At 39.0% G+C, this 13,207-nt stretch overlaps 1 protein-coding gene across 1 annotated transcript in view; it reads left to right on the plus strand.

Annotated features, from left to right (window-relative positions):
- The first annotated feature begins 1,657 nt into the window (after nt 1-1,657).
- The window catches only part of EIF4E (eukaryotic translation initiation factor 4E), a 49,352-nt gene continuing 37,802 nt past the window's right edge, over nt 1,658-13,207 (plus strand). The window contains exon 1 of the mRNA XM_037039123.1: nt 1,658-1,756. Within this exon, the coding sequence (XP_036895018.1) occupies nt 1,739-1,756 (18 nt within the window). The 5' untranslated portion in view covers nt 1,658-1,738. The remainder of the gene's footprint in view (nt 1,757-13,207) is intronic.

The following is a 13,207-nucleotide window of genomic DNA, read 5'->3' on the forward strand; positions in this document are numbered from 1 at the left end:
GTAAGTAAAAGTCCATTTATCAGTTAATTTTTTAGAATTCCATCTACAGCTAAGCAGAGTGGATAAAAGATTCCATCAATCTGACATTAAGGTAAATCAAAATACATGAACAGGAAATGGTTTTGAGTACTTACACAGCCTCAATTATGTGTTAGTCAACTGAAGCAACCATTATGTACTCAATAATAGTACGACACAGCTCAGGACATTAGTAACACTGTTAAGCAGGCAGTCACAGGCAGCCTGCTTATACTGATGTTTGGTGCTAACATTCCTAACAAGCACGGAAAATAGTAATTATATGTCTTTCCCATTAGAACCTTATAGCAGTGCTCTACTAGATTTCTCTAGTTGTATTAATAACTAGAAAGTGCAGAATAAGACTGACTTGCTATCTTAAAGGGAAAGGAAACATAGGATACCAGCGTGGGTATAAAGTACAAATTGACAGTGTTGTAAATATAACTATTTTCCTGAAGATTTAACTTTCTACTGAGGGCAACTACAGTTATAAAGAAAAGACTATCTGGAAACATTAAAAGTTTCACGGGTGTACTTGATCATAAAACAGAGTGAACAGCAGGAAACTTCGACGCGTTGTTTTATTTAAAAAAAAGCAAAAAAGAAAAACAGCAGGGGAAGTAAGTGATCCTTAGGAAGGCACAAGGAAGCGCTTATAGAGTCTGATGCATTTTCAAAGCCAGTTTACCATCATTATTACCACAGCACACCCTTGTGAGGTAAACGCGTTATCAGCCGTGGTTCATAAATGAAATAGCTGAGGCATTGAATGATTCAGTCACTCACCTAAGGAGAATGAGTCAACGTCGAGTCATAGTTGACCCGGCCTAACGCCTCCTGACGACCAGTCCAGGGCTTAGTCAGCGGGGCCCCGAGTGGCTTCCCTGGCTGGCACCTGGACTTAGGCTATTTCTGTTCACATTGTACAGCAGAATAGTGGAACAGAGAGGACAGAACTTACAAATAATTTTTACTTCCACTCAAGCTTTAGCCCTGAGCTCTTACTCTCAGGACTTAGGACAGGAAAAGCTGTCGGGTGCACTCCCCCTCCCCCAACTTGTCGCAAGTGGGTACCGTGGGCGGTTCTCCCACCCGCCTTCGCAGTGATGGCGAGTGACCACCAGCGTTAGAGGAGCCGGGGGACGGGGGAGGGTTGATTGCTTTAAACAACGACTCTCCATCGCCGCGGCCTTTTTTGAAATTAAAAGAAAATGGTGGGAAGTCAAAAGAAAATTAAATAAAGACACCAGCAACTTGTCCTACGACCTCAACAAATGAAGCTTTATAGCGCGTGCTAAGCCTGCAGTTAACTTTCTCGGGAAGATGGGAGGACAGGGCAACAAAGGGCACAGTAGGCATGCCTGGCAGTAAGTGCGACAGCAGCTACCCAGGCGGTAGAACAGAGGACTGAAAACTACCCACCAGCACGCGGGTGTCCGCCGGGCAGAGAACCGCGAACCTTACCCACAGACCACGTGACCAGCCTTTTTTTTTTTTAAATTTCTTTGCCCTTAAAAAGAAAGAGAGAGCGAGAGACTCCACTTCCCAGAAGCCTCTCGTTATACACGCAGCCGCAGTTTTGCGCAGGCGCCGCTAAGGCCAAACGGACGCATCCGTCACGTGGGCTTTAACTAGCCAACCCGGTTTGAACTCTATTTTTTCCTCTCACCCCCTCCCACCCCCTTCAGGAGCGGTTGTGTGATCAGATCGATCTAAGATGGCGACTGTGGAACCGGTGAGTATTGCCTTTGGCCCCCACCCCCCCCAGCCCCCGCGCTCCGTCTCCCTTCGGACTGCGGGACCCCGCGGGACGGCGTTCCCTGCGCGTACGTTACCCTTTGCCGCCCCCTCCCCCTCTTCCTGGGCCTGACCTCCCCGTGGGCAACTAGGGGCACCCCGGAGGCTGGCTCGGGTGGCGTGTAGCGCATACGTTCTGGTGGGGGCCCGAGAACTGGGAAAGAGGAGGGAGTAAAGGGCGGCGGGGCGCCTCGGGTCGAGCCGCGAGGTAGCCCACATGGGCGGTGGTTGATCGGGCCCTGGGATAGGAGTGTGGTGTTTGTATTCGAGATGGGAAGGCGCGGGGCTGCGTCCTACCCTGCACCGGGAGCCCCAGAGAGGGTGGGCGGCGTGCCGGCCTGGAATGAGAGGGAGGAGGGAGCCCCGGGGTTCTCTTTGCCTCCTCCCTCCCTCCAGCCCAGGGTCACGGGCGCGGGGCGCGCGCGGGTCTTCCTTAGTCCGGTGACAAGAGCCGGTGGGCTGGCGTTGCCGAAGCGTGGGTTGGGCGGGACTGGTTCGGCGGCTCGCGCGGAGAGCATCGACCTCGCCGTGGGGAGCAGACAGGGACTAGCGCATGTTACTCCAGCGTGCCGGAGAGTTGCCGGGTTTGGCGGCAGGGGAGGCGAGAAAGGTTTGGGGTGGAGAGAACCCTGTGTCTCGCGGTACAGATCTCTGAGTAGGATGAAAGGTTGTGGTGGCGAGGGGGCTCACTTTGTTCTCGCCCCTCCATGCTTGAGACTGGGCTGTCATGGAGGAGGGAAGGGGGAGGAGCGAGGCCTACAGATCGCTGCTGCGGGTCTTGGTGCCGGCCGGACCTGCTGCTTTTCACCCACGCCTGTCTTCCATTCATTCATCCGTTCCGCGCAGTGCGCACGCCTCAGAGAATGCGAATGAGTCTGGATCCTGTTCGTTCTTGTTTTCATTGTCCAAAACATTTCTAAGACACACCTTATGGGAAGTAGGAACTTAACTTTTAAAATAATTTCCATTTATTTTCTCTGTATCCATTCTGCCGGCTTTCCTCAAATTAGGCCCCATTTTAAACTTAATTGAAGCAAGCTGATTCCAGTACAGAAAGTTTGTAGTTACCGCCCAAAGGAGAGGGTATCTTTGTCACAGTTTGGGTTTGCTGGCACTGGCTCACTGAAACTTCTAGGCTTGCTTGTGTTGCCGTTTTAGAAATGTTATATCTAAGTGGCATTGTTTCAGAGGCATAATGGAGTTTATTAACAATCAGAAAACCTTTGACACTCTAGAATCAGTTCTAGACCTAGTCTGCTAAAAGGTTTTGTATATCTTTAATAGTAGTATTTTATTTTCGTAATGATCTACCAACTCGCTTTGTCTTTTTAAAGACGTTTATAACTATTTAAAAAACTAGTCCTGTAGTTTTTCTAAATGGAAAGGCCTGTAGAATAAAATAAAGGGCTTTTTAAAAATTACATTGATGTAAACTATTCTTGTTGCCGTTATTTAAGGCAACTTTTCTGTTTATTTTATTAGTATCAATTTTCATTTTTGCAAATTAGATTCACTGCAAACATGTCTTTTAAGTTATTGATACAATTAACTGGCTTGATAATTAATGTTGCATAGGTAAAGACAGGATAAGTATGTAGAGTTTTAACTGAACACCCTTTTAGTGGGTTCTGGTGCTCACTTTTGACTGGATCAGCTCTCCTACCCACTGTACCAGTGTTACTAGAAAACAGCACAGCTGGCAAGAGGGGCAAGGCTAAATCCTCTAAACAGTAATGTATAATGTGAAGTTTCAGTAACATTTAGATCCTTTAGATTTCGCAAAGTGATGCAGTTTTGTTAACAGCACAACTACAAAGTGTTGAAGGACTATTTTGAGTCAGTAAATATTTATAGACTCTGATATGTTTAGAACGTTGTACCGACAAAGTTACAGAAGATGTGGTTTATACCTTGTTTAATGTAAACATTTAATGAGCTTAATTCCAGTCAGTGATGCAGTGATATCATATTTGTTCTAGTGCTGTACCAGGATGCTTTGGTTACTGCGTTTGAATTTGGGGAGTAGGGAAGCTAAAAACCTGAAGTGTGTGAAGGTGGAAAGCCAGATTGAAATTATAGTAGTTTGAGGATGTATATAAAATAGTATTAGAATGTTAGTTTTAGTGAAAATGCAGATTTTTAGCACTTCTAATGTGCCCTTATCCAGAGGTTATTTAGAATTCTTTTTGACAACTTAAGTGAGTTTTTTTTTTTTAAAGCAGCTGATTTGTATTGGTTGGAATTGCGATATCCCCGGTGAAGCCTACAAAAAGCATGTTTGTTCACTGCTATTAGGGCTAGTTTGTGAGTTTCCTTACTGCTTTTTCTGCTGGGCATAACAAGCACTTAAAGGGCCTTGGTTTTTTCCTGCTTGTCCCACCTTTCATAGGCACTTGGGGACTTTTTATCTTTGTAAATTACATAAAACGCCAGTCATTTCAATTTGATATTAAGTGAGCTTTGTCTCAAGTGTGTGTGTATGAGTTCAGTTATATTAAATTTGTTGAGAAACTTGATAGGGCAAAATAAAGGAAGCATTTTCCCTCTTTACAGGTAAAATGGCAAAATTTTCAACATTGGGGTAAACAGTACTCTCCTGTTATTCTGTTGGCATTTGAATTGCAGCTGGGCCAAAATTAGACTTAATATTAGTTGGTGAAGATGGCAAGGCAGTTTTCCCAGCCATCTTGTCTCCAGCAGGTCGTGTTTTTTTGCAGCTTTATCTTCATCCTGTATTCTTTATTATTGGGCTGTTTTTTTGTAAACTTGTAGTTCTTTTCAAGTAAGGTATTAATTTTTTTTTTTAGTTAAACTGAAGCTGTATAATTTTACTTGATTTTTATACCATGTCCTGAGTTTTTTAAACTGTATAGTCATTTCAGAAGTACAATCAATTTGGTCAGCTGATCTGTTTCCTTTTTTATCTTTTAGAAACATGTTTTGTATTGCAAAGAGTTTTTATTAAAAGTAAATAGAGCCTAAATACATATTGACAAATACGTTGTTATATAATTGTGGGGTTTTTTTTGTTAACCAAAGACCATTGATTGACGAGCATAACTTGCAAATTAATGTGTGTTCTTCCATTAATGAAAGAGCCGGGGTATCAAAATTCATTCATAAAGCAGCTAAATGGTTTTAATGTTTGTATTCCAAGTTTCACTTCATTTTATACTTTGAATTAGTAGTATACATAATTTTTGACATAGAGACATTCAGTTTAGAAATAGACACGGTTCAACACTGAAGTTGCAGAGAATAACATGTAAAATCAATTATGTAAACTTAATCCAATTTGGGCAGAAAAGTTTAGGCACATTTTTTAAAATGAAATGCTCTAATTTGTAAAAGGTTAAGAATATAGAAGTACCAGTAGTTCTGGACATAACAAGGAACCTGTGAAATAGTTCTTCTAGCAATGGTAATTTCTACTTTTCCTTTCTACTACTGGAAGTTTTCTGGCTCTTCTGGTACCTGACTTGCTCTACCTTTGTTATAGAGATTATTTGGAGAGGTATAAGCAAACATGGTTTATAGTCTAATTTTAATGTCTGTGACCTTGAAGACTGAAAATTCTAAGTCTAGCTGAAAATTGGAAATAAGATGTCTCATAGTGATTTTGATGTTTTAATGCAGTATTCTGAGATGACAGTCTGTCAGTTGTGAAGAACTAGATAAAGTTAATACTCCATGAATGTGTTCCATGCAGGTGTACGTATTTTCTCCTTACATAGTATATGTATTTTCTCCTTCCTTTGGTAGGAAAGTCACATAGCTGCCTTTTAATTAACAGTCTTTGGCCATTAGGACGAAATTAAAAGCTTGTGATCCACAAACCCCAGACACTCTTCCCACTTCTGGCTCCATCATAAAAATCTACTGTTTCTTCAAAAGTTTCTATTTGTGTCTGGAAAAAAAGAATCATTTTTGTCTCTTATGTACTGAAGAGTCATCTCTAGAAGCTGAGAATGTAGTCAGGAAAATAACAATTTTTTTTGCCCCGTTGAAACTTTTGATACGTTATTTCACAGAAACAATGGGGAGCTATACTTTGGTCATTCACTCTGTGTTCAGTAAAGTTATGTGGAATTATGGCAAATCTAACCAGCATTGAATTTCCAGCAGCTGACTTAATGAAAATAACTTTTTAAACATAATCTGTTATATCTATTTTTTAAGATTTTATTTATTTATTTTTAGAGGCGAAGAGAGAGAAACATCAGTGTGTGGTTGCTTTTCATGTGCCCCCCACTGGGGACTTGGCCAGCAACACAGGCTGGTGCTCAATCCACTGAGCCACACCAACCAGGGCTCTGTTTTTAATGTAGGCAGGTCTTTATTTCTTAATAATAGCTAAAATATACCACTTGCTGTGTGTTAGGCACCACACTAAATGCTTTACATACATTAATTTAATCCTTAAAAGCAGTCCTGTGAGGTAGGTATTATTATTCTTATAGATGAGGAAACAAAGGCACAGAGAGATTAAGTAACTTTGTGTGACTAACTTGTCCAAGATCCGGTGGAGTTCAAACTAAAGCAACTAAGTTCCAGAAGATGAGTTCTTAACCATGATACTGTTTCCAACAGGCATGTAATATGCTTTCCTTGGGCAACCTGGGGCGATTAATTTGATAAACTGAACTAGATATTTTGCTACAGCTATGAGAAAAATTTGTGGACATTTGTTTTCAGGCTATTACAATGTTTGATAACTAAAGTACAGAATCATAAGGAAATGAATAGCACCTTGGTGTCCACATCTGAGGAGTAAACAAGTAGTTAGTTATTCTAGTCATATTTTAGTTACTGACCCAGAACTTTATGGGTACTTTCTTAAGAAAGTGAACTGTCATTTCCCATCTGCTCATTACATTTCTGGACCAGGTCAATTCAAGTGATTGGCATTGGCCAGTTGAAATACTTTGCTAGTGAAAACAGTAGTACATTTTTTTTTAATTTGAAATTATGAAAAACAATTGGGATGGTAGTAATAAGACTACAAGATTTCTCTGAAACTCATGGCTTTATGGTACTCTTAAAAGCAAAATGTACTGTTGCATGTTTTTAGTTGACTTTTAAACTTGGTACTATCAACTGCTATATGGAAATTAGTTATCTTTATTAATTAAGGCAAGAAAATTTGATACTATCATTGGAAAGATAAAACATCTTTCCCTTAAAGATGTTTCCCTTTCCCATCTTTCTTATAGTTTCCTTCCTAATCCTCTTTTTTTTAAAAATATATTTTATTGATTATACCATTACAGTTGTTCTATTTCCCCCTTCATTCCCCTACACCCCCCCTCCCCCACTATTCCCCCCCTTAGTTTATGACCACATGTCTCAAGTTCTTTAGATTCTATATTTCCCCTACTATTCTTGCCCTCCCCCCTATTTTCTACCTACTGTCTATGCTACTTATTCTCTGTATCTTATCCCCCCTTCTCCTCCCACTCCCCTGTTGCTAACTCTCCATGTGATCTTCATTTCTATGGTTCCACTCCTGATCTAGCTGTCCTCTTGGTTTGCTTTTGTTTTAGATGTAGTTAATAACTGTGAGTTTGCTGTCCTTTCAGTGTTCATATTTTTTATCTTCTTTTTCTTAGATAAGTCCCTTTAACATTTCATATAATAAGGGCTTGGTGATGATGAACTCCTTGAACTTGATCTTATCTGAGAAGCACTTTATCTGCCCTTCCATTCTAAATGAAAGCTTTGCTGGATACAGCAATCTTGGCTGTAGGTCTTTGGATTTCATGACTTGGAATACTTCTTTCCAGCCCCCTCTTGCCCGTAAGATCTCTTTTTTGAGAAATCCGCTGACAGTCTGATGTGTACTCCTTTGTAGGTGACTGTCCCCTTATCTCTTGCTGCTTCTAGGATTCTCTCCTTCATTTTCATCTTGGCTAATGTAATTATAATGTGTCTTGGTGTGTTCCTTCTTGGGTCCAACTTCTTTGGGACTCTCTGAGCTTCCTGGATTTCCTGGAAGTCTATTTCCTTTGCCAGACTGGGGAAGTTCTCCTTTATTATTTGTTCAAATAAGTTTTCCACTCGTGGCTGTTTCTTTCCCCCTTCTGGTACCCCTATAATCCAGATGTTGGAATGTTTAAAGATGTCCTGGAGGTTCCTAAGCCTCTCCTCATTTTTTGAATTCTTGTTTCTTCATTCTTTTCTGTTTGGTCATTTTTTTCTTCCTTCTGGTCCAGTCCCTTGATTTGAATCCCAGTTTCCTTTCTATCACTATTGGTTTCCTCTGCATTTTTCTTCTTTTCAGTTAGTTTAGCCTTCATATGTTCCTCCAGTTTGTGGCTATAATCAACCAGTTCTGTGAGCATCCTGATCACTAGTGTTTTGAACTGTGCAACTGATAGGTTGGCTATTTCTTGGTCGCTTAGAGTTACTGGCTCTGGGGCTTTGAGTTCTTGACCCATGTTTTGGTCTGTTTGTGCCTGTTACGTTTGAGGGGCGGAGCCCTAGATGTTCCCCAGGGCAGGGCAACTCAGTCACTGGGTTGTGACACTGTATGTGGGGGCGGGGTCCAGGAGGTGCAATGGAGGTCCCTTCTGCTGCTTCCTGCTGCTGGGCCCTGCACGCGATCTGTCTCACTGATCATTTCCCTCGCTGGTTTATCGGTATGGCTGAATGGTTCGTTGTTGTCGGACTTCTGTACAGTTCAATTTTCTGTGTTTTGGCTGCGTTTTTGTTTACTAAAACTTTGTTGTCTTCAAACTTGGTTGTGGGAGAAGGGACAGTGTTTCCACCTACGCCTCCATCTTGGAAGGAAGGCCGAAGTCCTTCCTTCCTAAACCTCTTAATATTTTAGGGTGAATCCTTTTTATAGGTGAAAAATTCATATTTCAGATGATTTTTCAAAAATTTCTATCAAGGCCACACAGTTCCTCAAGTAAGAGAGCTAGAATTTAGAACCAGGTCCTGGCCTCGAGTTTTATTACTATTCTATTCAAAAAAGAAACAAATTCAACCCAAACTAAAAAGTTCAATTCTTTATCTTTAATAAAACTTTTTCCACCATAAGGATATAAATTAGTGTATATATCATCATTATACAGAAATAAATTAAATATAAAATCATCTGAAAGGGCGTACCAGATGATTAATGGGCATTGGCATAGTGGGGAGAGGAGTGTTCCTTTTTTTTATTTAAAATTGTAAAGTTTATTTTTTAAAATACTATTTAGGACTGTAAAATCTCTTGGATTTTTGGTTTGTACTTAATGGTATTTAGCTCTTTTTTGTTACTTTTTTTTTTAAATAAGTAATGAATGCTCATCGTCTAAAATTTAAATGGATCTCTCCAGCAATCTGGTGAAGCCTATGGCCATATTCTTAGAATAATCTTTTAAAATGCATCAAATAAAATACTTAAGATTACAAAGAAATTCAGGTATATTTAAGCATACAGTAAGGATTAAGTGAGTTAACATGAAACATTAAGGATACTAGCACAGGCTAAGTTTTATCTTATTTTGAAAAATCTATTTCCTTCCTATCTTTAGCCATCTAGCCCTCTTCCCAGAGGATTCTCTGTTAATCTTTTTTTTGTTGTTTGTTTTTTGTTTTTTTAAGGATTCTTCTAGAGAAGGGCTGTTCAAGTTAACTTTCTGTGATGCTGGGAATGCTGTATGTGTGTGTGTTATCCAACATGGCTATTGAGCATTTGACATGTGACTCTTCCAACCAAGGAAATAAATTTTAAACTTTAGTTAATTTAAATATAATTTTAATTACTTGGAATTTAATTCTGTGTGTAGCTAGTGGCTACAAAATTGGATAACATAAGCTCTAGAATCTAGAAAAATTCTGATGTATACAAACACACATAGTGCATTTGGCTTAATTTTGTACAACTGAATATGACCAATTTGGTTTGATAAATTGTTTAGTTTTATTGTAGGAAAACATCTGTCTATATTTTACACTTTCAAAGATAATTATTTGGCCTTGTATGGAATTAAAATTGTCCTATGGTTTTGTTTCGGTTTTTGCTATTTAAAAAATATGTGATTAGGCAATACTTTACATTGCTCAAAACTCAGTTCTCAAATGAGAATTGGCACTACATTTCTGAAAAGGAAAAGGGCCATGGATAACTTTCTCTACAATGAGAAAAAACATTACTGATGTAACAAAGGTAACTTAAAAATGTAATATTAGTGCATGTGGGGACTGACAGACCACTACAATAGACTGAGCAGTTCAGAATTAGACTCAAGTATATATTTGGGCTTCAGTATGATTATGTTAGAAAAATTTGAAATATGTGCAAAAAAGTATATAGTGAGCCCTGGCTGGTGTAGCTCAGTGGATTGAGCACAGGCCTGTGAACAAAGGATCACAGTTCGATCCCCAGTCAGGGCACATGCCTGGGTTGCAGGCCAGTTCCCAGCTGGGGACTCACGAGAGGCAACCATACATTGATGTTTCTCTCCCTCTGTCCTTCCCTTCCCCTCTAAAGATAAATAAATGAAGTCTTTTAAAGAAAGTATATAGTGAAATCTCCTCAACTGATCCCATCAAGTTAGATCACCTCTAGAGGTAACTAGCATTGTCATTTCTTAATGTTTTTGTAGAGATTTATATATTTACAATCAAGTATGTATATTCTTTAAGGAAATGGTACTCAACTATATACCCTGTTCTGACACATGTTTTTCACCTAATAATTTGTTGTTTAGGGTATTGCATATCAATACACAAAGCTGTCACTTTTTTTCTGATGCATATCTATTACACAGTTTGTTCTTGAACATAATTATTTTTATATTGATTGATGTTTAGGTTACTTCAGTGCTCTTCCCAATAACCTTTTAATCTCTACCATTCTATACTTAAATCCATAAGTATAATCTTACAGATTTGTCAGAAAATCTATAAGTTAAATATTTTGGCAACAAAGTAAAAACTCTGTCAAAACACTTTTGTGACTATAGCTGGATATCAGACTACCATTTTTTTAGAGCTCCTCCCCTTTCAAATTGTGAAATTTTATATGTAGAAAAATATAAAACATATATGCCTAAGTTTTAGAAAAATAGACTGAAAACTGATATATCAGTGGTCATGTTCATATTTCTTTGCTCCTCCATCCTGACTTTTGTGTTACTCAGTCTCTTGAACTTTTTAATAGTAATCTTTCAAGTTTAAACTCTAGTGTATGTTTCTTTTAGCTATGTGCTTTAGTTTTGAAAAAGTAAAAACTTGGATCTGTAAGGAAAGGTTAGTATTGCTACTATTAGATGAAGTTCCCAAAAGAAGATAAGCTGAACACCTTTTGTAGGTTATAGTTTAGCTTTAGCTTCCTGGAATTTCTACTAGAGCACTTCTTGGGGAAATCAGGGGACAAGATCATGAGTGTGTTCTGAGAAACACAGGACTCTACATTTATCTGATGGGGCTCTGTTGTGGGCCAGGTAAAGAACGTTTAGTTATGATAGTTTGTGGTAGTGGGCTGCTCTGCTCTGTGTGTCTTGTTTTAAGAGTTAGGTTAAAGCTGAACTCTTCTTGTGTTAAATTCTTAGCTGTTCCAGGAGGACACCAAGAGAGAAAGGGAGTTTCGTTAACACATGATTAAGTATAGATAAAAGTTTGGCTCAGGCAACCAGTATCTTTCTTTTTTATAAGGGTAGAATAATAGTCATCTTTGTCATAATGGCCTTATCAAAGGAAGGTAGCTTAAATCACATTGCTCCAATCTGTACCTCTGCTCTCTGTATCTGGTTGGTGCACACCTGTCTTTTTTGGGTCTCCTCTTACTGTGCTCCTGATAATCTCTCTTATGACTTCTGTGTTGTACCTTTACACTTTTCTGTGTCTCTTTTCTTCTTTTTACTTGGTTTCTTATTCATTTTTGTAGATCACACCTCCCATAGTTTTTAGAGAATAACATGAAGGTTAAACGTTTTTGAGACCTGTAAGAGACTTGCTTGCATCTTAAGCACTGTATAACTGTAGTTTGGCCTTGTGTAGAATTCTCTTCTTCAGAATTTGAAGTCATTGTTCTATGGCCATTTTCTGTTGTTGCTGTTGATAAGTCAGAAATTATTTTGATAGCTGTTTTTATTTTTGTTTTTTAGTGTGTCCAGTTCCTCTCCACTCCCCAGAAATTTGTAGACTCTTTCTTTGTCCCCATTTCACAGTGACATGTTTTGGTATGAGTACTTTTATCTATTGTGTTAAGTATTCATTGGACTTTTTCAATATGGCAACAACTCATATTCATCACTTCGGACATTATTATTTTCCTCTCTTTTTTCTTTTGGAAACAGTTATTCAAGTAGTCAGTCTCCTAGACTTTTTTTCTGACTTTAAAAAAATGAAAATAAACCTTGCTCATTTTCCATTGCTTTTTCTTTATTTTCTGGGAAATTTCATTTATTTTTCAACCCTTTCTTCTTGGTAGTATTAATTTTCAGCTGTTTCCTGCCTCCCCATGTTCCTCTTCCACTCTCCCTCCCACCCTCCCTTTCTCTCTTTCATCTCCTGAATGTTCACTTTTATAGCTTCCTGTAATTGTTGTATGCATACAGAATCTTAACTCTGTTAGGGATATATATAGGTACATATTTTAAAAGGCATTTTCTTTCTGCTGTCTGTTCCCACCAAGTTGTGTATTTTATTTTTATTTTTGAACCCATATGATACCAAACATAGTGATTTGGAGTAGGGGTAGGAGTTTCAGGGATCTAGTTACATCATAAATAGCTCTCTCTCTCTTTTTTTCTTTCACCTCGCACAACCAACTTTATTTTTGTTTGTTTTTTAAATTTTTTAAAAAATATATTTTATTGATTATACCATTACAGTTGTTCTATTCCCCCCTTCATTCCCCTCCACCTGCACACTCCCTCCCCCACCACTTCCCCCCCTTATTTATAACCACGTGTCTCAAGTTCTTTAGATGCTATGTTTCCCCTACTATTCTTGCCCCCCCCATCTATTTTCTACCTACTGTCTATGCTATTTTCTGTACCTTCTCCACCCTTATCCTCCTCCTCCCACTCCCCTGTTGCAAACCCTCCATGTGTTCTTCATTTCTATGGTTCCACTCCTGATCTAGCTGTCCTCTTGGTTTGCTTTTGTTTTAGGTGTGGTTGTTAGTAACTCTGAGTTTGCTGTCCTTTCACTGTTCCTATTTTTCATCTTCTTTTTCTTAGATAAGTCCCTTTAGCATTTCATATAATAAGGGCTTGGTGATGATGAACTCCTTGAACTTGACCTTATCTGAGAAGCACTTTATCTGCCCTTCCATTCTAAATGAAAGTTTTGCTGGATAAAGCAATCTTGGCTGTAGGTCTTTGGATTTCATGACTTGGAATACTTCTTTCCAGCCCCTTCTTGCCTGTAAGGTCTCTTTTGAGAAATC

The sequence above is a fragment of the Sturnira hondurensis genome, unplaced genomic scaffold (assembly GCF_014824575.4).
Source record: "Sturnira hondurensis isolate 20B ecotype Veracruz unplaced genomic scaffold, ASM1482457v3 Scaffold0025168, whole genome shotgun sequence".
Classification (NCBI taxonomy): Eukaryota; Metazoa; Chordata; class Mammalia; order Chiroptera; family Phyllostomidae; genus Sturnira; species Sturnira hondurensis.